We start from the raw sequence: 25,843 nt of genomic DNA on the forward strand, positions 1-25,843 counted from the left end.
CTTTCCTTCACCCGATTTTCTCCGTGATCTCAGATCAGCTTTGGCTGCCATACCCTACAACGATCCGATCACACCTCACATGTATGTATACTAAATAAATCTCATGATATTGGTTGGACATGTATGCCATTTCAATTGCTTGGCTACGAGCTTGAGGGCCTTTCACCACAACGGCCGGCTCCAGCCTTCAGTGTATGTACATACGTATATACACTTGCCCACCTACTTGATGTTCCCATGGATGGATCTGTGAATCGAAACATATGCTCGGTTTTTGACCGGGAAAATGAGTTTCCCACTAATACCTCTACATAACCGCAATAAGGCGTTTGTGCAGTGAGCTTAAGCAGCCACCTACCAACTTGACATTTGCCAACAAAGCATAGTCGGGATGTTTCAAGCAGGTAAACAAGCTCGATGTATCATAGATTACGAATACCAAGCTCATATTTGTATTTATGTATATATATATAAACATCAATAGTAAAGGAAGTTTAGGTAAACCTTAATCCAAAAGGCAAGCACTTACGGCTTCTTTCTTCGTTCCTTGCTCGGGTGCTCCCGTGCGCGAATTACCTATTTAGGCAGTGCAACACCAACACCATTGAAATCTCGAATATAATGCAAAAAAGACTCAAGTCACAGACAGAATCATGAATGACTAAGACTGCAAACGGCCAAAAAATAACAGCTGATAGGCGCTGGAGACTTGCTCCCACCAGGGCTTGAACCTGAGACCTTCGCATTACCGGATACTCGGTTTGAAGTATTAGTACGACGCTCTAACCAACTGAGCTATGGAAGCCGATCAGCTGTTGCTTGTTGTTGAAGATTCGAAGGCATTCGCAATATATCAAAGTATGAAAATGCGTGGCGGCAAAGCTCTCATGAGCATGAAGAATTTCTTGACATACGAATATGTTGTTCATGAAGACAAAGAGCCTGGATCAAAGAGATGCCCAACATCGCAACAAATATGGAGCTTGAAAAGCAACCGAGATCCAGTGTTTGTTGCCTTTGTGCCAATAATAACTGTAATGCTCGCACTGATTCATATCTATATATGTATGTGTATCAGCAGCTGTATGATCTGTTGACTTGATGATAAGGTTATTGTGTTTTTAGGCATAGCGTATGACGCCTTATATTGTGGTTGTGTTTAGAAAACAGCTCGTGTTGCTGTATGTGTGGCTCCGGCATTACTCCTCTCTTGATGTACATGTATATGAATCAGATTAACTCAGAAGCTTGCTAGGAAAGTGAAGGAAAGGAAATATAGTGCAGACCATCCGTAGCGGATAACTGTATCATGGGCGGACGGCAGCCTGCAGTTAACTCTTTCAAGTAACATAAGTGAACGTTGCCAGGCTATTCACATCTTCGTCACTGGACTGGTCACACTGTCACTTCGGCCTGGTAAATATTGCTTTACATGTAATCCCACGAACATAAACCCATCCTTTCCTTCATACTCTTCTGTCGTGAGATCTGACCCAGAAGTCATCAAGAAGTCAGCATAACCACTTTACTCTCAACTTGAACACAATATTCCCATCTCAGTCATGGCTCGACCCCTTGATGAAGATTCAGACAGTGATAGAGTTGACCGCTCCGGTGTCATCGTCCTCGCTCCCTCCAACTCGTCTGAATCTAGTAACAAGCATGTGACCCTCATGGATCAGTGGAACGATTACTTCAAGAAAGGCACCCTACAGGACTTCCAAAGACTTTGTGCCGATCTAGGCCTCCCGAGTGACCTTCCTAGCAAGACTAAATGCCGAGACGTAAGTTTTCAGATACCCATGATAACTGCCAGATGCTGATTTACTACAGGCGCTCAAGAGCATCAACGTCAACATTAAGCAGTTCCTGCAATGTGAGACCAAGCCCGATGACGTCGAGCTCTTCAAGAATAGAAAGGAACTTATTGTTTGGACGCGCAAGAGGAAAGCTTTCTTCCCCCGACGCCAGCTGCCCAAGGGCAGTCCACTTCGGACGCTGTTGAAGCATATGTTCAACTGAACAATGCCTCGGAGAAGGATCAGACACGAGATGCTACATTGGATATTGAGTAGACCACCCATGGGGTGACAGAGGATATTGGTTGTAGATAATCATGCGCCGTTTTGTGTCCATTAAATATCTAACTCCTGATCTCCCAAAGCCTGATCTTCCCTGTGTCATTACCAACCGCCAACAAGTCACTCTGATTCCCAAACGCGACTGCTGTGATTCTTCCAAGAGGTGTCTGTTCCGTAGGCCAGTTACGGTACACTGTGCAAGTAGGTAGATGCACAAGGCGCAAAGCGTCCTTCTTATGTTGGCTTCCGAAAGCCATGAGCTGACCATCTGGTGAGAAAGCAATGTGTGTAATGGGCGTGACAAGCTGCTCGAAGACTCTTGTAGGTGTTGGACGCTCCTTAATAGAGACATCCTCCGACTTGAGTATGACAAGCTCGTTGCGATCGTAGATGTTGGTGATGCCGCTGTTAGAACCTACAGCGACCCATCGATCGTCACCCAGTAAAGTTGGACCCTGATGACCGCCAAGACTGAGAACAATACCACCAACACAACCCTCATCATGCCATATTCCCAAGAATGAGCGGCTCTCCATACTGTACTCGCCAACCTGGCCATCTCGACCAAGGATAGTCATACCGTTTCCAGTGCTCCACCAAGCAAAGTCTGCAATGCCATTCTGACTAGCAAGTCTGGCAGCCGAAATCCACTGCATAGATGTCGTGTTCAGAACGTTAATGATACCGCCTCCCTTTCTGGTAGATGCAACAATAGCCATGTATCGACCGCACGGGCTGAGCTTAAATCGCTCCATAGTCTTGTGCTCGAGCCTGTGGCCGAGGATCTGCGTTGTCTTTTGCACTGTTCCTGATTTGAGATCCCAGTGGTGGAAGTATTTTCGTCGACCAGCGAAGAACACCTTGTCGCCCCGAGGGTATAAGAACTCGGCCTTTCGAACATCGACTTGCTTGACTTGCACTGAAGTCAACTGAGGATTGGGTGTAGGATGAGCGGCGGGAGCGATGTGGTGGAGGTAGAGGACAGAAGCGGTGCTGGAGGAGAGGAGGACCGGGAACTCGGGGTGGAAGGAAAGGTTGGCGACGGGGGCCTTGTGCTTGTCTGGGATCTCTCGTGTGCGTTGGATGTCAATGACTTCGGGTCGTAAGCGCCTCTTCTTGGTTGATCCAGCTCCGGCCAGACTGTTGACGTCGCGAAGGAACTTCTCAAGAGGCTGGGCAGAAATCTCAGAGTCGGAATCGCTGTCTGCTGAAGAGTCAGACGCAGCGGATGATCGCCTTCGCTTGCCAGGTCGCCCATCTGCTTCGCGCGCCCACGATGGGAGGGGATTAAGTCGGAGGTACTGTTGTCGCAACCTTCTGCTGTACTCAGTTCCGCTCACAAGATCCTCGGCTTCCGTCTTTCGCAGCTTTCGTAACCGAGCGGCTCCAGCCAGGGAAATGGCCAGTCTATCGTCGTCGCTATCCTCCCATACAGGAGCGTTTCCATCGGTGGGCTTTGCTGCCTTTGTGACCTCTGCAGCGCCTGGTCCAGTACCGGTGTCGAACATGAACAGGTCCGCATCGTCGATTTCCTCCAGTCCAGGATCTTGCTCGACAAGCTGAAGGTCCCTACCCTCCGCACCCCAGCTGCTATCAAAAATCCCATCGTCTTTGAACAATTGCGCCCGGAAGCCTGCCTTGTTACCTAGAACAAGTCGCTCCAACTCTTCCTCGTCCGAATCTTTATCGTAGAGCGCAATGGTTGGCTTCTTTTGAGGAACCTCATCTTCTGAGTCAAATTGAGACTTGTTCTCCGAGGAGGAGGAAGATGAGGGATCTAACATCTCTTCGTCTTGTGGTGGCGCCATTGTTGTCCTTTGTCTCGCTGGAGTAAGTTTTGCAGTTTCTGGTTGGAAATGTTTATAGCCATGGAATTTTTTTAGAGGGTCCAGGCAGCCTTGCGCACGCGATTCTCTATGATAGGTTCTTTCATTTCAATACTAGTGGGGTTGTGACCAATCACAAGAGAGATTGAACGAGGCTGATATTGCATCCATATAGAGGAAGTAAGACTATTCGTAGAACCAATCAAACCTGGAAATGAAGCATTGTAATTTGCAAGCAGTGTAGAAGTCGAAACTGATAAGATTACTCAAGAATGAGCCTGAGTGAGCTTGGCGAGCCCACAGCGGCCTTCACAGGCTCCCATAACTTCGGATTTGGTGCCTAGCCTAAGTACCTTAGGTAGGATGATGGAAGTATACGCAGATGTGAGAGTTTAGGATGCTAGGAATTACAAGAAAGCCTAAAAGAAAAGAAAGAAAAAACCAATTTCGGGTATTTAAATGTCCTTCTCCCACTATTCTGCTGCTGCCTGTGCCAACACACTTTCGAGTCTGTGTAGATCAGGACTCACTGACTCAGGAGACTTTAGTGTCAAACATGAGCCAGCTTGTGCAACATCAATGAGGTTTTCGACTTTGCCACCCTGGGCCAATCCAGAGATCAAAACACCGAAGAACGTGTCTCCAACCCCATTAACAGATACAATGTTCTGAACCTTTTCAGCTGCAGAGAAGAGTCTCATATAGAGCCCACCAACGCTGGGGTGGTCGCTCATTGAGCGAGCAAGGATGTACTCCTCGGAATCAGGGTCCTTCAGACGGGGATCATCTTTTCCGAGGATGGCGGTCAGGAGAACACCCTGAGGACCAAGTTTCGTCACAATAGTCGGAATATAAGGAAGTAGTTGAACAGACTGAACAGGAACACCAGCGTCAGTCAGCTCGGCTGAAGTCATCTTAACAAACCGATCTCGGGCACCTCGCATGCCAAAGGCGTCGATGATATCGAACCACTCTGGAGCCTCAAAGTATCCGTTATCACGAGCTGCGGAGTACATGGCTGCCAGCTCGTAGCTGTTGGGAGAAGCGATGTCTACTGTGGGCTTGGGGAAGACACGAAGTTTCGGGTGTCCTTTCTGAGGACAGAAAAGGTTCATAGACTTGGCTGTCGATACTGGTTCGAAGGCAATCTTGCAGTCTTGGTCTTGGCCAGCCTTGAGCCATGCTCGAATATCTTTCTCGCTCCAATTACCATCCACTACCAACCACTTGGGCTTGGTTCCCCGGACGGCAGACTTCCAATATTCGGGAAAAGAGTGGTTTGTGAAGATGCCCATATCGGCCATAGCCATGACTAGATTCTTGTTTGCATCATTGACAGCAACGTACTGAGCCGTTCTATTAGAGCCGTGGTATTCATGGCCTAATTGTCGAATGTAGGTAGTGTCAAGGCCGGAGGCTTTGAGTCCATTAAGAATGGTCTTGCCAGCACTACAGCACGTCAGTAAGGGTCAGATCTCAATACGAGAGGACGCTTACACGTCATCACCAACCATGCTACAGAGCCGTACTCGAGCATGTTTGCTTACAGAGTGGGCAGCGAGAGCTACATTATGGCCGACACCTCCAATTGACTGGCTGATACTAGATGGATTCGAGGTGTGGAGGACGGGTGAAGCGTCACCCGACTTTGGGGCATAGTCACAGCTTAGATCAACAGCAACGGAACCAGCGACAAGGATATCGGCCTTACTGTCGGACGTTACTTCTGGCCCCTTGAGCTCAGTGGGAGCAGGAGATGCAGGTGCAGATGCAGATGAAGCGGCAGAATATGAATTGCTATAGCTACGATTAGATTCACGTCCGAGACCATTCATCGCTGCACTTACAAAGTCTTGACTGGCTCAGAACCAGAAGACAACAATTTTGAGAGTTCGACAGCGATGTTGGTGGCCCGGGTGATATTGGACGTTACCAGCGCCTTGTTGGCGATAACGGCCTTCTCTCCTGTGAGCTCCTTGATTCTACCCAGGATATACGGAGTGTTAGCGCTGCCAGTGAAGCCCTTCTCATTGGCTTCCCTGACAGCCTGTTCGATATAAGCCTGCATCTCAGGCGCAGGAATGCCAAATTCCTCCGGGATTGGGTTGGCGAAGAGCAAGCCTGACTCAATACCAAGCTTCTCCTGGGCCAGAATGATAGCAGCAGCCTCCTTCTCGGTATGGACAACAGAAGGACTCTTGATGCCGCTATCACGAGCCCAAAAAGCAGGGAAATCAATCTTTCCAGATCGTCCGTCTGAAAAGGTCGAAACATGGGCACCCTGGGTCTCGAGGAACTCCAGTGTCCTGGGAATATCGAGGAAGCCCTTGCAGCCGGCGCTGATGACAGCGACTCGGGTTCGGCCAAGTTCAGTGAGATCAGCAGAAACATCCATTGAGTCATGACCTCCGCGGTGGACGCCGCCGAGACCACCAGTGCCGAATACTCGAATGCCCGCAAGCCTGGCGAGCAACATAGTTCCTGATATGGTGGTGCCGCCATGAATCTTCTGTCCTGTCAAGCCCTGAAGCAAATCTCAGTCAGCCTTGCAGCCTTTGTATATCAAAGGTGTTGACTGTGAATGCGTTGTTGCACACATGAGAGGCATGACCAACATCAGTACCTAGGTTGACTTACCATTCCCGCGAGGTAGGCAATATCTCTCCTGGACGCCTTGACAGCGTTTCCACTCTCAATCATACGAATGATATCAGATGCTGTTGCTCCAACAGTAGGAACACCATCAACAATGGCGATGATGGCGGGAATACCTCCATTGCTGCGGACAAGATCTGAATGTTGGAGGGCGAGTTCATTGCCCAGGGCTCCGTGAGTGTAGATAGTTGACTCAAGGGCAACGATGGGTTTGTTAGTGGCAACAGCGTCTGTGATTTCGTCCGAGACCTTGAGCAAGTCCTTGACACCAGCCAAGGAGGAGCTCATGAGGCGGCGTTGAGAATGAGAGTAGACCGGCCGAGTTCCGGCTCCGGAACAGCGCCGAAGGACGGAGCCGTGCCGGGCGATGAGACTTGACAGCCGCATGTTGGATTTGCTGTACTGAGTGAAATGCAGCAGTACACGCCAATGAACAAGGCCGGTTGAAGTCCCTGAGTTTCAGATTGAAGAACGACGTGTTTGAATCAAGATTTGATGTTGTTGAAGTCGATTACCGTTACTGAGAGGAGGGGTTGGAGGAACTGACCTGACAACCTGAGTTAGCGCTAGAGCCGGGCAATGAGAAGAGCCTCGGATCACAATTATTAGCGATCACTTTTAGAAGCCAATGATTCCCCTATCGTGAGATATCTTCTGTCACGATAAAAGAAAAGAGCTCCACAGCCGCCAATTTGGTAGAGGATCTTTTGCTCTGAGCAGGCGGTGTTGGTGGTTCTTAGCTCTTGGCTATCGGGGGGCTCCGCCGGTAAATGCCCCTCTGAGGATTCATTGGCTCTCAAGTGGTACTGGGGGAAGTAATTCCGCTACCAGTTGGAGATGGAGAAATTAATGACCTCCATTGAAGAGCCAAAACGTACATTTTGCATTCTTGTTATTTTCAGCTCTAACTCTCTTCTTCAGACGGGGAAGTACTTACGTAGCTAGGTCCCTGCATTTTAGTTCAGATGATGATTGGATCCTTGTCAAGTTGATTCTGAACCATGGTTGATGCTCATAATACGGTGCAACACTATAATATGAGCATGGTTTAACGATTATACTATGTAAGTCTGGTATTCATGAATCAAAGCTATTTATTACCAAGTAAGTCTTAAACCCGAACTTGAAATGCCATCAGTTCAAGATAAAAGGCATAGAAACAATCATTCATCCTCATTATCTATGTTCTTAGCCTTATCCACCGGTAAAATACCCTTGTAATCTCACTTCCATCAAGGACCAAGCCCCCGTTCTCAAACACCTCCCAAGGATTTTGCAGCTGTATTGGATACTCGGCCAAGCCCAATTTCCGGTTTCAAAAAGTAGATGTAGCCATTTTGAATCCTGTGCCGTATTTCCCGCGATGATGAATTTGTTGTTGCGGTACCATTTTCTCACACCTCATTTTTGCCAGGACTTGTATAGCACTTGATACTAGGGCAATGTTATCATCAAAGCAACAACTGACAGCCGTGCTGCTCCTGGCTGGGCGCGCGCTGGGACTGAACTTTACGATTTCTAATGGCCAGATCTTTACACCTGGTTTTGTGGTGCTGGATGCCCCTCAACCGAACACGCCCCTTGGAGGGGGTAAGTTGACATTACGCCGTCGACGATAGCTTCGACAGACTGACATTGTTGATACAAGATACGTTGCACGTCGCTATAGATGTGACCGCCAACGGCAAGCTGCCGTTGCCGCCGCATGACGAAGGTGACGACAACCAGATCTTCAGTATCGAGATGTTCCTCTACAGTTACATGACAGGTCGCAACTTGACCATCTCCAATGGGACGGCGACCGCTAATAACGCAAGTCTTGGGGAGATCATGGCCCAAGAACCAGGCAGTACGGTCAAGCACATTAACTGGGTGTGGCCTGACTGTCTTGTTGGCGATGGAAATCCTGGAGGAGACAGTGATCGCGGTGTTTACAACGTGAGCCATACTTGTGTACCCTTGCTAGAAGATGTTCTGACAATATACACAGATTTCCATCCGACAAAACTTTAGGCTCAACGGTGATGACCACTATACCATCTTCGACGTTCCAATCAACGTCACCAATTCGATTCCTGAGGATGATGATCGGCCGTCTTGCGATGAGCTATCGAATGAGATACTCTCGCCCGAGGAAATTGACGCAGAGGCAGCTAATAAAGTGGGCGTTTTGTTTGCGCCAGGTGACTCGACCGAGCTTGATGCCAGTGGTGAGGATTCGAAGGGATCTGCCCTTGATTCGAAACTAGCGGTATATGCTGGATTGGTGAGCTTGTTCATGGCGATCTAATTGTAAAGATCCTGATTAGCCTCTTAATATTCTGATACCCCCTAACTTAAGAAGCGCAAGCTCTTTTACATAGTATATTGCATTCCAGCAAACTTGTTTCAGGAATCCATTCTTCGTTGAAATGCTCTCGAGCCGTAGTAATTCACAGTCCCAAAGTCTGAGCGTGAAAGTTGAAACAGCTCGTCTGAGATTGCCACACATCTTCAAATTCCACTAACCAATGCAGGTTACCAAATCGCCATGTCAACCATCATCTGCCATGCCAATTAAGGAATCATCCCCGTTCAGTATAGCTGTAAGGCGATCGAATTGCGGGGTCACCATGACGCCGAGGAACAATTCACAACAATCTTTAACTCATGATAGTCCGGCTTGGCGCAAGCAAAGATGTTGTTCGGTAGGAGCTGCTACGAGAACCCCGACGAATAGGTTTTTGACTATTACCCCAGATTTGTCATCCCTGCGAACTACTGCAGTGAGCAGCGAGTTGGTAGCTGTTCGTGGAAAAGGACCTCGGTTTGCATGCTCCATCATGAGAACCATGCATCAAGCCCATTCCCCCTCCATAAGAGATGCCTATGCGCATCCGAGGCGCAAAGTGCGTTGTTCGAGTACTTGAGCTGCTCTCTTGGACCTGTGCACTGCTTGTTTTTCATATGGAAAAGTAATCGTATCTCGGTGTAATCTGACCACAAAATATTGGCTTACACCAGACTCAAACGCCATCATGCCGATGCATCAAGGACTCATCCCACGAGAAGGCTTTTGCGCTGACGTTGTACTACGACTCATTCGTCAGACTGCTCTCAACCCAGCTCTCCTACTTCCACTCGTGCTGTTCGCTCGCCTCACCAAGAAGGGCCAAGACCTATCCATTCTTCATCCTAGCGCCTCCGGTCACCTCAAGACACTATTCTACGTTGCTCTGGCGCGATGGGCCAGCGGATGGTGGTCCGATAAGACCAGAAATAACTGGGTTGACGACAAATATGACTGGAAGCGCGAAGTTGTTCTCGTAACAGGTGGCGCAGGAGGTATTGGAGGGCGAATTGTGAAGCTTTTCGAGGAAATGGGCGTCAAAGTTGTCGTTCTCGATGTTCAGCCCATGTCTTTCGAAGTTTGTATGTTATCTTTTTATATCTGACCCCAGATCAAGCTCAGAATAGCAGGAGGAGGCTGACTTCATATCCAATAGCGGCCAACGTGCACCACTTTCGATGCGACCTACGATCGCCCGAAAACATCGAGGCCGTCGCCGAAAAGATTAGGGCTGAGGTGGGACATCCGACCGTCGTTATCAACGTGGCTGGAGTTGTCAGGGGCAAGACTATCTTGGAATCTCAGCCAAGCGATATCCGCTTCACCTTTGACGTCAATACCTTTGCGCCCTTTTGGATAGCAAAGACATTTGTTCCTGATATGGTCGCTAAAAACCACGGCATGGTTGTAACCCTGACATCTTATGCGAGCTGGTTGACAATTCCTAACCTGGTAGACTATGGTGCTTCAAAAGCAGCTGCTTTAGCTTTCCACGAAGGCTTGACCGCTGAGTTGACTACCAGATATAATGCGCCCAAGGTCAGGACTGTTATCGTCCATCCAGGCCCCACCAACACTGCTCTTTTCAAAGGATACTACCAAAACACTGACTTCTTGATGCCACCACTTGCACCCGAGTCAGTGGCCGATGCGGTGGTTAGGCAGGTTCTCACAGGGCGTAGTGGGCATGTTGTGATTCCTGGCACGGGTACCATTCTGGCTGCTTTACGTATGCAACCTGACTGGTATGCAATTCCCGTGAGAGCCAAGGCAGAGGCATATATGAAGAACTTCAGTGGTCGTCAAGTCATTGAGGATGTGGATACAGCCATTGAGAACGATGGTGAGGAGAAGGAAGCTGACGGGAACGCAACCGCCAGTACGGTTTTGGTGTCCTGATTAAGACTGCCTTGTTACTAGAATGTTGCGGATGAATTGTGGTTGCTATTGCTTCATTTTGCCATATTGTACCGCGTATACATCATCACATTGTATGTGACTAATTGTGGTAAGTCACACAGAACTGGTCGTGATATCATTGATTCTCACTATCAAGGAATGTAATCCCAGCATATGGTGACCGATAAATGGAACACTAGAACATTGAAGACATTGTGAATGATTGTCTTCTGCAATACTATGCAGTTTTCATACGTGTCTACTGAGGTAGGGCCCATGAGTTTCCAACAGAGATACTTGATAAACTCATTCTCGAGCCAATTCAAAGTGTCACTCCTCACTACAAGACCCAAGGTCCGATTGAAAAGGGCGTGCGTGGGAGCTCGGGCTGCCCAGATACCTAAGTCCGAACTAGCCTGTGCGTTATAGGTCATCCATGTAATAGAGTACCATTGTGTTGGTGATGTCCCAGCCCGGATGTTATGTCATGTTGGTGGTGCCAACTGACTGATTTGAGAGCACTCAGACATGCCGCTCTAGTAGGATGCATATAACGCGCGGCATAACTCGAGTGATAGCCAGGCATGAGCCGATATAATGATGCGATAAATGAGTCAACAGATTGGCATCCAGGACTTGGGTTGGCTCCAATGCGGAATACTCCCAATGGGTGAGCTGGCGGCAAGGCACCTACAGACAAGATGAGATGAGAGACGTCGCTTACGCTGCACTGCGCAAAAGGATCAGCTCCGATGTTGATACATATACAATATTTGTGATGAGTTTGACAGCTTGCATATGCAATCGAGGTGAAAAGGGGGACCGTTCTGCCAGATACCTTGCTCAATTGTATATCATGAGATGATCATCGTTCGCTGCATGTCGTGGTGAAGGGCTCCATCGTCAGCTCAACTGCCTGAAATGTGGCAGCGTAACATGTAGGGCATGGGTCTTTGCAGACTGTACCCAGGGTTCATCCTGGACAGGAGATGGCAGACTATGAGAATTTGAGAATTTGAGAAAACTATGTGGCTGTCCGTTTGAGTAACCAAACGGCGTTGAGAAAATTGCAACACTGGCAGGTTGCGTTGAATCTGCATGCTAGTCCCTAATTCAGCATCATGCTTGCGTCTTCTGTTGCACAGGACGATATCAGGTACATAAGCTGAGCACTGAGCTAAGACCTGCATGTATCAGTTTGAATCTGTGTGTTACTGCCAGCAGATCCATCCCATCTGAGTCAATGAAACGGTTCCTATATATAACACAACTCACGGTGTGGCTTTGCTGGATATTGTCAATTCCCCGACTTTAGACAACTTCAGCTGATAACCTACAGGACTTAACCAGATCTATCATTGACTTACAAAACTTCAGACAAAGACCGGGGAAACCGGTGTCAGATGGATGGATCGCATCCGCTCGCGGTGCTTGATAATGACACCGCCCGAGAACGGCCTCATCCTGGTTCAGAGACCCTGAGTTCCTGTCGGCGTATTGGAGAAGAGGCAAAAGGAACTTAATAACATGCGATGTCAGACCCTGATACTCCATCGTTCATGTCCTGACCGCAGCCAAATCACTGGACCAAAGCTGAAAAGGGTATAACAGGTTAGCAGATGCGGATTGAATATTGTACGAGAAGCCCATCTACGTACATAACAAGTGCATGATCCTTGCTGCTGTCAGAGCAGTAAACACACAATCTGGTACCAGACACACCACGTTTTCATCGGAGACTAGAAGCCGCAGAAGTGGATTCTTTGACGAAACAGTGCGAGCGTGTGGCACGGGTTCAACATCTTTTTTGTCTTGGTCCAAAGTGTCATTGTACAGTAAAGGAGGAGAAGGTGGTGGTGTTGAGGATTGGTCTAGGTCTTGGTGCATGACCTGGTCCGTGGTCTAGCCTTCTAGACCTTCTTTCTAGCGGTGTTATTTTCTGCCATTGATTTGTCACTATTTGTTTCAGAGATATCTACACTTTGATATAAATGTTTGTGTTCGGATCTGGTTAAAAGTGATGATGCCAACCGGGCTGTTTCACCTATTTTTTCTTCAAAACTTCCGGTGCTTTGGCTTTGGGGTTGATAAAAGCATTCAATTCATCAATTATCGTCCAATCACATGCTATATCGTCAAGCGGGGACAGGTCCAGAGACAGCATGTGGATCCCTTCAAGTTGCATTCCAACAGGAAGGACCCATTGAAAAAGAGTGAACGAGCTTGGCGGAAGCATTTGAGGAAGGGCCCTGGAAGTTAGACCCAGTTGAACGTGTCAACCGTGTTCTGAGTGGACCGTGTGGCAGCGAACCAGCAAAATCTCCCGCGAAATCAGCCCATTTCTTGTCTCCTCGTCAGGTCTGGCGTCGCCTGCCTCCGCCTGCTGTCGATAATCGTGTCATGCCATTTTTTCTGCTCCAGGCAATTGTGACCCCATCTCACTGGCCCTTGTTGCCCTCGACCCTGCGCCGGTCCTTCCCATCCATTCTCTGTCTCTCTTTTTGATCCATGTAGGTCAGGGCATCGTAGCACCCCCGGTCGTCGCTTGCCATCAACCCCCGAAATCCGGTACCTGCCCGTTCGTGGGTGCTGTATTTCCTATATCTGACCTTGAGGCTCGGAATAGCTTCATACTTAGCCCCTCTCTTATCCTCTCTTCACCTCGGTGTCCCTCTTCGTGCTCCGTCGTCCATCGTCTGTATCTTCGTTTCTGCCATCACTGCGGCCGTCTCGTCCACCTTGTTCGCCATTCTCATCGTAGTCTGCATATCTGCACAAACCCTTGTCGTCTCAGTTGTAGCTTGTCAGTCAGATTCAGCCTGTCCAATAGTTACTCGGCCATTCTGCCCCGCGACCTCGAAAACCCCATACACTTACCGATCGATCTGTTCTATCATACATATCCAATTAATACTACTACGCGACCTACTCGAAATCTCCAAAACATCTTACGACATATCCAATTTTGCGACTTCGATCTTGACGACCTCTTCTCATCCGGCGATATCGGGGAGTTCACATAACACCCCGGGTGTGATACGCACGGCACTCGATAACTGAGTGGACGGACTTCCTCAGAGAATATCACCTACTGAATATCTTTTGCTTCCCACACACCTCGTCGTTTGTCGCCAGCCTGATCGTTTGCGGCATCTTCTACCTTGACTCAGAAGCTTCCGCCGCCTTTACCTCTCGCAACTACTGCCGGACGACACTCTGTCAACAATTTGAACCGACAGAGGTCGTCCATGATCTTGTGATCTCCCAAAGACTTCCACTGTAACATGGTGCCTAGCATTGTCCAATCTGACGACATGGATCAAATGGAAATCCCCTTTCCAGCACATCGTGAGCGCCAGGAAGGCTCTCCTCCTCCCTTTCAAGATCCTCTGGCTCTTCTTCGCAGTCTTCCTGAACCTCCGCTGGAATGTCAAGTATGTGTTGTTGGCGCAGGACCTGCCGGTCTAATGTTGGCCGCAAACCTGACCAGATTTGGCATCAACGTTGAGGTAATCGATGATCGAGCCGATCAGACGCCCGTGGGAAGGTAAGCTTATCACCACGATTCAATTGTACCACTGAAACAACCCAATTGACCTCGAAAATAGAGCCGATGGCCTTCAGCCAAAGACGATCGAAACCTTCCGACAAATGCGACTATCAGATACTTTACTAAAACAAGGTGTTCGTGTCTTCGATATCGCATTCTGGCGTAGCACCGCGGACGAACCTCTTCGTCGACTTGGTCGCGAAGTCCATTATCCCCCTATTATCGATGTTCTCGACCCCTATATTCTTCTAGTCCATCAAGGTATGGTCGAAGGGCTGTTTCTTGAGGATATGAAAAAGCGTGGCAAGGAGGTCCGTCGAAACATGGCTTTTGAGTCGTACAGCGTCCCCGACAACAAGACTGGTCCCCTCCAAGTCAACTGCCGTGCCAATGTCAATCAAGACAAGCGTTCGGTTCTGACTCAATACCTGATTGGATGTGAGTGGTAAACCCTCACACTTATCATACGCTCAGAAACTGACATTACTACTTAGGTGACGGTGCACACTCCAAGGTTCGCAAGAGTATCCCCGATGTCAAGGCTGTCGGCATGTCTCAGGCTGCCATTTGGGGCGTTCTCGATGGCGAACTGATTACCGACTTCCCCGATATTTGGTCAAAGACGCTCGTCTACTCACAAGAGCACGGTTCCATTCTCATCATTCCTCGAGAGAGGAATATGACTCGTTTCTATATTGAGCTGAAGGCTGGTGCCAAATTTGATCGCCGCGATCTGGGTCAGGAGTTCATGATGAAGCGCGCGAAGAAGATCATGGCGCCGTTCCGCTTGGACTGGAAGTACGTTGAGTGGTTCGGCCGGTATCAGGTTGGTCAGAGGGTTGCTAGTCGCTTCACTGATGGCCACCTGAGGGCGTTCCTGGCTGGTGATGCCAGCCACACCCACTCTCCCAAGTCAGCACAGGGTATGAACACCTCAATGCACGACTCGTGGAATTTGTCGTGGAAGTTGAACCTTGCGGTTCGAGGCTTGGCCAAGCCAAATCTTCTCGAGAGTTACGAGGAAGAGCGACGCAAGATTGCCCTGGACTTGGTTAACTTTGACTATGAGCATGCGAACCAAATTGCTGGTGGCGACGCCATTGCACTCGCTGAGAACTTCAGGACCAACGTCCGTTTCATTTCCGGGATTGGTGCTGAATATGGTGAGAATGCCATCAACAGACCAGGAATTGGAAACAACCATTTTGTAATGGGAGACGCCAAGCCAGGTTGCCTTCTGCCTCCCGCCAAGGTGACTCGATATATCGACTCCAACCCTGTGGATATCCAGCTTGACATTCCTATGCTCGGCCAGTTCCGAATCTACCTTCTTATGTGGGATGTTCAACAATCAGCACCGTTTCTGCAGACTTTCTGCCATGCTATTGCAGGTACAGACTCCTTTATTAGCCGTCTATCTGCTGCAGCTAGCGCTTCTTATGCTTCTCAGCCCCGAGCACCAGCTCCTGAGGATGTTTATTCCCGACCTGAGCGATACACCGTTGTCAGCCACCTCTTTACTTTTGGTCTTATCAGTAAGTTCCTTCGCATCTTGTACTTGGAGATCGCTTGCTAACAAGTCAATCAGCCACCATGCCCAAGACGGAAATTGAAATCTCAGATCTCCCACCTCTTCTGCAAGACAGCCGTTGGACCTTCTACCTCGACGACATTCCCGATCAGGACACCCGTGGCTCCCTGTGCACTAACAAATGGCTCGGCAGCCTGGGACCTGGCGAGGTAGCCATCGTCAATGTTCGTCCCGATGGTTATGTCGGCTCGATAGGTCGCTGGGACTCAAGCCTTGATGAGTCTGGTGTTCAGGCAGCTCGATGGCTCGATGAATATTATGACGGATTCATGAAAATTCCAACGCAGTAAGCTCGGAAGGGATCATGAGTTAATATAGAGGACCAGCCAAAGCCCACGCAACCCTTAGACTCGCCCGTACTCTATCTGAAATTCTTCGAGAGCCATCTAAGGGACAAGAGATCCCCATGCACATTGGCATTTTCGAATTCTTATATCCAGGAGTACGGAGTTGTTGACAATATTTTATCATCCTTGATGCAAACTCCTACAGTGCCCAGCTTGGGCCTGCATCATCATTGAAAAGAACTAAGCAGGACGGGCCAATGTGGCCCGATCAACCACCACTCACAGAAGGAGGAGGGACCAGGAAGGCATATTTAGAGACGGACGTTATTATGGGCAATAGAAGAGGGCCACCAACACAGTAAGATCGATCGCCAGATGGGCGTAATCTTGCTCATATCACGACACGCTTGGTAGTTAGTCACTACTCATAGCATGGAATCTATTTTATTTATCAACCTGCATCATTGTTCATTATCATTATTCATTATTATTATGATGTTTTACCGCCATACATACGATCCCACATGTTCTCTTTCTTATCAGCTCTGAATACATGAAGATAATGTAAGCCAGAGTCTGTGCTCAGATGTCTCTATCTAGAGCTGCTTTCTAAAGTCCCTAAATCACACTGGTTCATCTGGGGTCCTCTCTTGCCAGCCGTTTTTCTTCACCACGCATCTCTCTGGTCATCTATTAGTCGTTCTTCCAATCCTGCGCCTCTTCATAGGGGCTGGGTGGGATGACCGTTCTACATCTGGCACTCAAAAATATTTTGAGAGTGCCAAGAACATATATCTCACGTGTGGCATAGTGAAAACGACGAAAAGAGATTGTAAAATGAGTAACACACATATAGCGAAATAGAATGAAGTTTCCGATGTTTTTGAAATTTCATGACACTCGGCTGAGCCCAACAGCCTGACTATTGCCCTTATTATGCTAGCAGATATGCATTCTACATCAATATCCCGTTTTCCATCTCCCGTTTTTGCCTGCTCGCTTTTCCTTTTAAAACAAATCCACCATCTGAGTTGTTGCCTGATTATTGTTGGGTAGGCATGGAAACATCAGCCTTTTTAGCAACGGCATCAGCACTCTGCCATAGAGCTGTGACAGTCTTGAGCTGAGTGTAGAAGTTGATGCCAGGCTTTCCGTAGAATGTGCTGGCACCGCCACCAGCAATAGACTTCTTGTTACCAGTGAAAGAGAACATGGGCAGAGGGACAGGGATAGGGACATTGATGCCCACCTGACCAGCCTCAATGTTCTTGCGGAAGGTTTCGGCAGTAGCACCAGACCTGGTGAAGATAGCAGTACCATTACCATACTCGTTCTTGTTAACAAGGTCGATAGCGTCATCAATGGACTCTGCGTTGAGGCAGACAAGGACCGGGCCGAAGACCTCCTCCTTGTAACAGGTCATGTCAGGTGTGACATTGGTGATGATGGTAGGGCCAACCCAGTTACCGTTAGGGTACTTGCTGGGCTTGTAGCCACGGCCATCGAGAAGAATAGTAGCACCCTCCTTCTCGGCAGACTCAATGAGCTTCTCGATACGCTCCTTGCTCTGCGGGGAGATCACAGGACCGAGATCGGCGCCCTCCTCGAAGCCACCATTGACGTTGAGATGCTTGGCTTGCTCGGCGACCTCGTTGAGCCACTCCTTGGTCTCGCCAACCATAACAAGAGTGCTCAAAGCCATGCAGCGCTGACCGGCAGCACCGAAAGCGGCACCGGTAATGGAGTTGATGAACTGGTTCTTGTTGGCATCAGGAGAGACGACAGCGTGGTTCTTGGCGCCCAGGTTGGCCTGAACACGCTTGCCATTGGCGGAACCACGGCTGAAGATGTACTCGCCGGCCTTGTTACCACCAACGAAGCTGATTGCTTTGATAGCGGGCTCATCGAGGATGAAGTCGACGGTGCGGTGGGCACCGTGAATGATGTTGACAACACCCTCGGGGAAGCCAGCCTTCTGGACAAGCTCGGCAATGATCATGGCAGCACCGGGGTCACGCTCAGAAGGCTTGAGTATGAGGGTGTTTCCAGTGATGGTGGCAATAGGGATGCACCAAAGGGGAATCATGGCAGGGAAGTCTACACATTAATTAGCTAAGGGATGTTGCTAGGGAGTCGCCGATTACTCACTGAAGGGGCAGATAGCAGCGGTGACACCCAGGGGCTCACGGTAGGTTCGGGTCTCCATGTCCTTGGAGACTTCAAGGACCTCACCCTTGAGAAGCTCTGGGGCGGCAATAGCAGCCTCAGCGACCTGAAGACCACGAAGGACATCACCCTTGGCATCAGCAAAGGTCTTGCCTTGCTCGAGAGTAATGCTGGCAGCGAGGCGGTCCCAGTTCTCACGAATAAGCTGGACAAATCGGAACATGATCTGCTGTCGAGAGATGACAGTAGTGTTCTTCCATGACTTGAAGGCCTTCTCGGCGCTTGCAACGGCAGCCTTCATCTCAGCGTCGGTCATCTGAGGGACGCGAGTAACGAGCTCGTTGGTAGCGGGATCGTGCAAGTCGATGTACTTATCGGTCGAAGACGAAACAAACTTGTTGTCAATGAAGTAGGGAGTATCGACCGCCTCGACCTTTGCGTGAGTGGTAGGATAACTGCTGGCGGTTGAGGCCAGGGCAGCCGTCACAGGCTGAAGCTGCTTGCTTGTCGCATGAATGCGCCTGGCAGCGACATGGGACGAGCCGCTTGTGATGTTAGATGAGGCGAGGAGAGAGGATCGAGAAAGGGCGGGAGTAGATCGGCTGGAAGCACCCAGGCCGCGAGAGATTGCGCGACGCATGATGGTGATGATGAAGATGACAGTATATGAGGCTCAAATACGTTGTGTGTAAGTGAGAGGGACAAGAGCTAGGAGAGGGAGAGCAATTGACCTCGATAACTTCCAATGAAGCAACAAACAGGACAGAATTCAGGAGGTCATGGGTCCTCTAGATTTTTATACTGAGAAAGTGTCCCGGCTATGTCAACGGTTGCGGAGGCAATTGGAGGGGCGTTCATCTGAGAAGGTCACCACTTGCAAGCACCAAAGGCGAGTCAGTGCGGGGCGGCAAGAGCAACTCATGATAAGCTAGCAACTTGCCCCAAGAGCTGGGCTGACATTTCTGGAAAGTGTGGGGTAATTGCCGAGTGAGCTCCGGCTTGTCCGCTGGTTACCGTCAATGCCGATGGATACCACGGTCTGAGGTTTGTCTCCCAATTCTAGTCTCCTACTGGTTGAGATTGCCGGCCAGAAACTAGATCTCTCACTGTATTTGTTCGTCTCCTTTCGCCTGCCTAATTGGGAAACATATCTATCTCAAGTCACCTGCCACTTCGATTCCTTTGACCTTTATCTATCGGACGTCGGGGTCACCTTCCATGATTCTCAAACGTAAATGGATGTTTATGGAGGGCGTTCGTCTTCTCAATATCGATCTAGGCTGATACTGGACACCCTTATCTGTAAATGCACGCCGATTTCGGTGAAAGAGAAAAAACCAGATTTAATACTTGTCGAGTTGACCTACTGTAAATACGAAACTACCTTAAACAAACCGAGATAATAATGCCAACGCCTTGCTTCACAGTACCTCTTGAGTGGTCTAGACATATGGAACACCACGACGAGTCATGAACCGATGAAGAGTGAGGTCAGCCTGAAAAGCTATCAATTGTTCGATATCCCTATCGCTGCTCTGATGCGCCAAATCAATCAATCAATCAATCAATCGTGAGAATTGTGTACATTTCCTTCCAAACTTGCTTATCTTCTTACCTCCACAGGTTCTCCGTCCGCTTTTGAATATCACTCCACCCGATACAACTGACCATCTGAGATTATTTTCTCTTTTTCCTTATGACTGGCTGCGGGTAGTGCGCTTGTTAACAGCGCCCTTGACCTGCTCAGCGCCGGTAGCGGTGGCCTCAGCAGCCTTATCCTTGACCTGCTTGGCCTTGTCGGATGCCTTTTCAGCAGTCTGCTGAACAGCGGGTGACTTGCCAAGGTTGAACAGAACAGCGATGAGGCCAGCGGCACCAATGATAATGGCGGCAAAAGCTCCAGCAACCTCGGGGACGAACTTGATGGCCTCGATGGGGTCCTGAGCGGCAATGGCCTTGAAGAGCTCGACCTTCTCGGTGATGTAGTGAACAGGGTCATCGAGGAACTTGAGGTCGCTGGGGGACTTAGGCTTGTCCTCCTGCTTAGGCTTGTCGGCATCGAAGAGGGCCTTCTCGATGGGGTGCTTGACACCAAAGGTCTCCTCAGCGAGCTTGTTGGCGTCCTCAATGGAGTGACCAATGTAGATGTTGTCAAAGAGAATATCATTCTGCATAGTCCAGATCTCGAAACCAATGGCTCCCATGGGCTCGAAGTTGGCAGGGTTCTTGTCCTCAAAGTAGTCGGGGTTCTTGATCTTGCGGGGAGCCCAAGTTCCCTTATATGCAGGGTTCTCGATGTAAGGTGCAGTCCACTTACCCTTGTAGTCGGGGTTGCGCTTCATTGGCTTGGTCCACGGGCCGCAACCAGAGGCGTCGGCACACTTGGGGTTGGGGACGGTAGGGGCGATCCAGTCGCCGTCCTCCTCGTCATCCCAATCATCTGGCTTCTCGGCCTCAGGGTCGGGGATGGTGACGGGCTCGTTCTCGAGCCAGTCCTCAGGTTTCTCAGCTTCCTCGTCGACAATCTCGTAGGGGGCATCCTCGTCCCAATCCTCAGGCTTCTTGGCCTCAGGATCGGGAATGCGTGCTTGGTCAACCCAGTCTTCAGGCTTCTTATCGTTTGCATCATCAATCTCGGCCGGGGGGTTGACAGCGGGGGTGAAATCCTCCAAGAGGCTGCCGGTCTTGACCTCCTCATTATTTTGCTTGATGACGTACGTGTTGTTGGGATGAACGATCAAAGTGTAAAGCTCGGTGGTCTTTGTAATCTTGGCGGTGGGGGGAGAATCGAGATGCTTCTCCTCATACTCGCCAGTCTTAGGGTTCTTGTGGTTGAAAATGAAGTGGACTTTGTTGGTGTGGCCACACTTGTCGGGACCGAACATGATCACGTAGGGGGTTGTGTTTGCGAACTCTTCCTGATGGAGAGCCTTGTTGTCGCGAAGCAGCTTCATGTAAGCACCACCACACTCGAGGCCATCTGGGAGCAAAAATGTCAGCATGCGCGATCACTGAGTGGTATTCCAGAGTCATGCTTACTTTGCAGCTTCACCTCATACTGGACGACGAGGGTGTTGTCCTTGTTGTCAATCTTCTTAGGGAACTTGGCGGAAATAGCATGGTGCGCCGCAGGGTTCTTGACAACAAGACCTTTATCGCCCTCGATGCCCTTGTACTGTACGGGCTCTTCAACGGCCCACTCGCCAACATAAGCCCATTCCTCCTCGGAGCCAGATGTGTCCTTCTTCGCGTGAGAGGGCTTCCATCGCTGGTCCCAGTCGTCGGTGAATTGCTCAAGGAAGTCGGCCTTGACAACGGTCGGCTGTAAGGGTGGGTTAGCTATCAATTGACTGGGACAAGAGCTCATGAGGAGCTACATAGCCCCATACATGAGCTCGATTGCTCATTAAAAAAAAAACTCACGGTGAATGTAGGGAGCTTGTCGGGAACAGAAGGGGAAGCCTCCTTGATGTCCTCGGCGTGGACGTTGCCCGTAAGCATGGCAGCCGACATGGCCGCTGCAACAGCGTTCAGCTTCATGATGAAGGAAGTGACGGAGTAACTTGAGCAGAGAATTAAGGACGTCACCAGAGGCGAGGCTGCGCAAGAGGAGGAGCAGGAACACAATAAAAAAAAAGACGTGTGACTGAGAAAAAGTGTATGCTCGATGAGGGTATTCCCAGCGCTCGAGGAGATAAGAGGTCCAAGAGTGAGGTGGAATGTAGAATGGGGAGTGAAGAAGCGAAAGGTGGCGTCTTAACAATGAGTGGAGAGCTCTGTCTTAGTGTTGAGGACACGTAGAACGAAGAAGCTCAGAGCCGCCTAAATTTCAGGGATCACGAACAGGTGCAGAGCGGGGGTCATGGCCCGGAGCCACTAAGGTTGGAAGAAGGAAGGTGCGGATGCCGACTGTCAGGTACTCCCATCCCATAGAACGGGGGGGGAATCGACGGAAGCCTCACAGCCTCGGCCTTGTAGTTACAGAATAGGTCACGTCCCACAGAAGGCTCGAGAAGAAGACAGCTGTCCATGGAACAATTGGCGGGATGGATGGTTAATTTCACAAGCGTAATAAGCCTTAACTTTAAAAAAAAACAAAATAAAAATCGTCTAAGCAAGTGCAAGAGGCATAACCGTGTTTACAAGAGTGCACAAAGCCTTGGTTGGATCGTTCTTTGGGCTTCAGTGTAAAAGCAACTGCTCGACCAATAGTAAAGTTTGGAATCTTCAGTACCTTATACTTCTGAACGAAACAAGGAGGTGTCTACAGTGGCTTGCTAGTCTTTAGATTGGTCAACGCAAAGGATGTGGACTATGAGCTTTGAATTTATCGATAGAGATTATCCTTCTCCACATTACCTTAATCATAAGTGACATCAGTCAGTGGTAAGAAATCTGTCCACGGGTTGTTTAACAGCTACCCTATGGACTGATGACTGACACGGAACAGAAGCTTGAAAGTGTTCGAGGGCGGCTCCCAGCACCGAACTAGTGTCTCGAAAAGGGCCTGACAAGACAGCAACAAGATCAAGCACAGACATGGAATACTGTGGCGTCAAGGGTATTACTGCAATCAAACTGTATTTGAAGCCGATTCTTCTGTCATGACGCATCTATACAAACATTAGCGACACAGAAAACTGCTCGGTATGCAAACAACACTGGAGGAGGTCCTTTCGAAATACAACTATCTCGGAATTGAAAAAATTATGATAAAACGATTGAATTGGACTCGGGCTTTGACTTCATCGTAAGACAATCATTTCGCTTGTTTCAAGCTAAACCCTCAAGCACCCGATTGGGAAACTGGAACCAATCACAGAACGACACCCCACAACCAATACAACCTCTGTGGTCGCGTTGTGTGTCGTGTTGTGTTTTGTTCTGTTCTGACTTCAGGTTAATTGGAAAATGCACATCAAGATAAGGTTACGCAGGGCGCAAACAAAGAGGTATTGTATTGATGCTCGTGTCGAGCCGTATGTGAACGCGCAAGGTGTCCCAATAATTTGTCCATGAAAAGTCGATCCGGCCCAAAGAGGCCTTCGTCATGATGCCCAACATGTATCACATTTGAAATCAAACTCCAATCATTACCGCTCTAGAGCAAACCCATTAAAATCCTTCCATTCTATCAACCAGATGTCCAAAAGAGGCGATCCAATTTACAGAGCGAAGACAGCGGCGACGAGACCGAGGAGAGAGACACCACCAACGAGGGCGGTAGCAGCATTGCCAGTCTCGGAAGACTGAGCAGCGGAGCCGGAAGCAGTGCCGGAGGCAGATCCAGAGGCGGTCTCAGAGGCGTCGGTAGCGGTGGCATCAGACTCAGAGGCAGAAGCGGTGGCGGTGCTGTCCTCATCGGAGGCAGTCCCGGTGGCCTTGGAAGCAGCAGACTCGGCAGCGGAAGAGGCCTTGTCCTTGGAACCAGCAGCGCCGGTCTCCTGGGGAGTACCGTCGATGGTCTTCCAGTAGTTGTTGGCGATACAGTCCTGGAGACAGACAGAGTACTTCTCAGTATCGGAGGCAGAACCCTTGCCCTTGGGGCAGGCGGCAACACACTCGGTGGTGGCGTTGATGTTCTTCTCATCGGGAGAGGGGACCTGTGGAATCATCGTCAGACCGGTGTTTTTCTGTCCACGAGAAATGGCGTACTTACAGTGATGCAGTAAGACTGGCACTTGACATCACCAGCATCACAGGCGTCAAGGCAGTCAAGCTGAGACTGTTGAGCGGGAGAGACAGAAGCAGTCTTGCTCTGGGCAGCGGCCATGGTGGCGAAAGCGCCGGCAACGAAGATGGAGGTGAAACGCATGTTGATGGATTTCGAGTTTGTTGATATTAGAATTAGTAGTGTAAAGTAATCGAGATAGATCTCAAAGCGAAAGTCTGAAGTAGAATTCTTGTCTTAACGAACGACGGACGGATGACAACGAGGGTGAAGAGGAAGGGAAACAAGAGCACGCGACGGGGTAGCCAGGTCCTTTTATGAGTCGAGTCCTCAACTGGACGTGGACGGTTTGCAAAGGGGCATCCACACCATCAAGCCAATGACCATACCACCACCGCTTAAGCCCAAGCAAGCCTAGACAAGGCAAAGCAAAGTCTCAGACCCCCAAGGCCAGGCTAGGGGAAGCCGTGAAAGTCACAGGCTCACAGGTGCAGGCACAGGCACAAGTCAACAAGACTGACCTGAGGTGCAGGCAAACCGCGCCAAGCTAGCCCCCGGCTCATCGGGAGATAGGGGACCCATCAGGACCTTCACATTTTGCTTGTCAATGGCTCGAGGTGGGACATGGAGGAGCATGGGCGGACATGGACATGGGGTGAGGGAAGAGAGGACCCATCATGGCGCTAGGATTAGGATTGGAGCCATTGAGGATCCATTTTGTCTGATCAGGAAGTGCAAGAGACGGGGAGGAGAGAAACGAAGTATCCATCACCTTCTCGGGGATGCTATTGCTGTCGGCCGTGGACACAGAGTACGCATGATGCACATTCGGGGTTACGTTGGTATCATAATAACACAACAGAAAAAGGGTGAGGGGGATTTTGGGGTATGCCACGCAAACCCCCCTCACACAAGTCCACGTCCACGTTGTGACACAGGCTTGGGCACAGTACATGCAGTTGGACGACAACAAAGAAAGGACAAGCACAAGCACAAGCACAAAATTAGAGTGAGTTGCAGTCGGGTCGGACTGTAGCGAGCGAAGAAGAGGAGCCTGAGGAGGTAGGCATGCGGTACCTGCTCCGTAGACGATTGATGTGATGTGATGTCGATCGATGTTCGTTTACTTTCTGGTCTGGGGAAGCCCGCCGACATCAATTTTAAATTTGCAAGCCATGATCCAAGAGGCTGCCACTAATTTGCCGCCCCTGTCCTGCGTTGACTAGGGGAAGAAACGACCATTTGCCAGTTGAGCTGGGTGATGTTCCTGTAATTCCGGCTCAGCGCAGATCTTGCATCTCTCCCTTCGTTTAACAATTCTTTTTCGGCTCAGATGATTGAGGATGGCCATGTTGTGAGTGGACTCGCCAGCGACCGTAACTAACAAAACTTATGATGGATGGGAAAAGACGTTGGGAGATAAAAACACAAGCGACCCACACATATTGGATGGATGATCCTCCACTTGCTCATCCATCCATCCATCCATCATGGGGGAGCTTCGCCTCCAACAGCTCGTGTTGCCAGGCGACATGACCACCATCTGCCGTCCTTTCTTACATGTGTGGTGTTTTCTGCTTTCCACCACCACTGATGAGCCCTCCTAATTTGCACCTTCAAAGGTGACGGGGACACGGCTGTTCTTCTCAGCGCGCCTAGACTACTGCACTAGCATCGGATCTCTCCAAATCGATTGGATTCGAGGTTGTCTCAGGGGGTGACCCTTGGGGCTAGACAATAATAGACCAGGCCTCCGTTTTGGGACAAGGGGTGGGCGGAAGTGTGTCC

General features: G+C 49.6%; 7 protein-coding genes and 1 non-coding gene across 8 annotated transcripts; 3 read left to right on the forward strand and 5 right to left on the reverse strand.

Annotated features, from left to right (window-relative positions):
* Window positions 1-710: 710 nt before the first annotated feature.
* On the reverse strand, window positions 711-805 carry FOBCDRAFT_t31. Its single transcript has one exon. It is a non-coding gene; the product is annotated as a tRNA-Ile (tRNA).
* A 509-nt stretch (window positions 806-1,314) lies between these two features.
* FOBCDRAFT_211509 (uncharacterized protein) lies at window positions 1,315-2,099 on the forward strand. The gene is made up of 2 exons (XM_031181825.3): window positions 1,315-1,784; window positions 1,834-2,099. The coding sequence occupies exons 1-2, from the start codon at window positions 1,563-1,565 to the stop codon at window positions 2,020-2,022; spliced, it is 411 nt and encodes a 136-aa protein (XP_031042593.2). The 5' UTR covers window positions 1,315-1,562; the 3' UTR covers window positions 2,023-2,099.
* A 44-nt stretch (window positions 2,100-2,143) lies between these two features.
* On the reverse strand, window positions 2,144-6,850 carry FOBCDRAFT_283686 (Indigoidine synthase A like protein-domain-containing protein; the record flags this gene model as incomplete). The annotated part of the gene is made up of 5 exons (XM_031181827.3): window positions 2,144-3,978; window positions 4,410-5,356; window positions 5,405-5,704; window positions 5,755-6,431; window positions 6,545-6,850. 5 exons carry the CDS (start codon window positions 6,848-6,850, stop codon window positions 2,144-2,146), a joined length of 4,065 nt encoding a protein of 1,354 aa, XP_031042595.3.
* A 987-nt stretch (window positions 6,851-7,837) lies between these two features.
* On the forward strand, window positions 7,838-10,790 carry FOBCDRAFT_246808 (uncharacterized protein; the record flags this gene model as incomplete). Its single annotated transcript, XM_059610789.1, has 6 exons — window positions 7,838-8,152; window positions 8,232-8,500; window positions 8,553-8,828; window positions 9,282-9,450; window positions 9,566-9,973; window positions 10,003-10,790. The coding sequence occupies exons 1-6, from the start codon at window positions 8,005-8,007 to the stop codon at window positions 10,788-10,790; spliced, it is 2,058 nt and encodes a 685-aa protein (XP_059466578.1). The 5' UTR covers window positions 7,838-8,004.
* A 3,172-nt stretch (window positions 10,791-13,962) lies between these two features.
* Window positions 13,963-16,695, forward strand: FOBCDRAFT_3974 (FAD binding domain-containing protein). Its single transcript, XM_031181833.3, has 4 exons — window positions 13,963-14,337; window positions 14,399-14,778; window positions 14,835-15,875; window positions 15,929-16,695. Exons 1-4 carry the CDS (start codon window positions 14,075-14,077, stop codon window positions 16,219-16,221), a joined length of 1,977 nt encoding a protein of 658 aa, XP_031042601.3. The 5' UTR covers window positions 13,963-14,074; the 3' UTR covers window positions 16,222-16,695.
* A 372-nt stretch (window positions 16,696-17,067) lies between these two features.
* On the reverse strand, window positions 17,068-19,405 carry FOBCDRAFT_173538 (Aldehyde/histidinol dehydrogenase). Its single transcript, XM_031181838.3, has 2 exons — window positions 18,367-19,405; window positions 17,068-18,315 (listed from the first exon to the last, which is right to left on the reverse strand). The coding sequence occupies exons 1-2, from the start codon at window positions 19,022-19,024 to the stop codon at window positions 17,261-17,263; spliced, it is 1,713 nt and encodes a 570-aa protein (XP_031042606.1). The 5' UTR covers window positions 19,025-19,405; the 3' UTR covers window positions 17,068-17,260.
* Window positions 19,406-19,721: 316 nt separating this feature from the next.
* On the reverse strand, window positions 19,722-22,163 carry FOBCDRAFT_3981 (Calreticulin family-domain-containing protein). The gene is made up of 3 exons (XM_031181839.3): window positions 21,808-22,163; window positions 21,424-21,706; window positions 19,722-21,364 (listed from the first exon to the last, which is right to left on the reverse strand). Exons 1-3 carry the CDS (start codon window positions 21,922-21,924, stop codon window positions 20,079-20,081), a joined length of 1,686 nt encoding a protein of 561 aa, XP_031042607.1. The 5' UTR covers window positions 21,925-22,163; the 3' UTR covers window positions 19,722-20,078.
* A 1,160-nt stretch (window positions 22,164-23,323) lies between these two features.
* On the reverse strand, window positions 23,324-24,384 carry FOBCDRAFT_211525 (uncharacterized protein). Its single transcript, XM_059609326.1, has 2 exons — window positions 24,046-24,384; window positions 23,324-23,989 (listed from the first exon to the last, which is right to left on the reverse strand). The coding sequence occupies exons 1-2, from the start codon at window positions 24,197-24,199 to the stop codon at window positions 23,550-23,552; spliced, it is 594 nt and encodes a 197-aa protein (XP_059463838.1). The 5' UTR covers window positions 24,200-24,384; the 3' UTR covers window positions 23,324-23,549.
* Window positions 24,385-25,843: the final 1,459 nt, after the last annotated feature.

Source organism: Fusarium oxysporum, chromosome I, assembly GCF_013085055.1.
Source record: "Fusarium oxysporum Fo47 chromosome I, complete sequence".
NCBI lineage: Eukaryota > Fungi > Ascomycota > Sordariomycetes > Hypocreales > Nectriaceae > Fusarium > Fusarium oxysporum.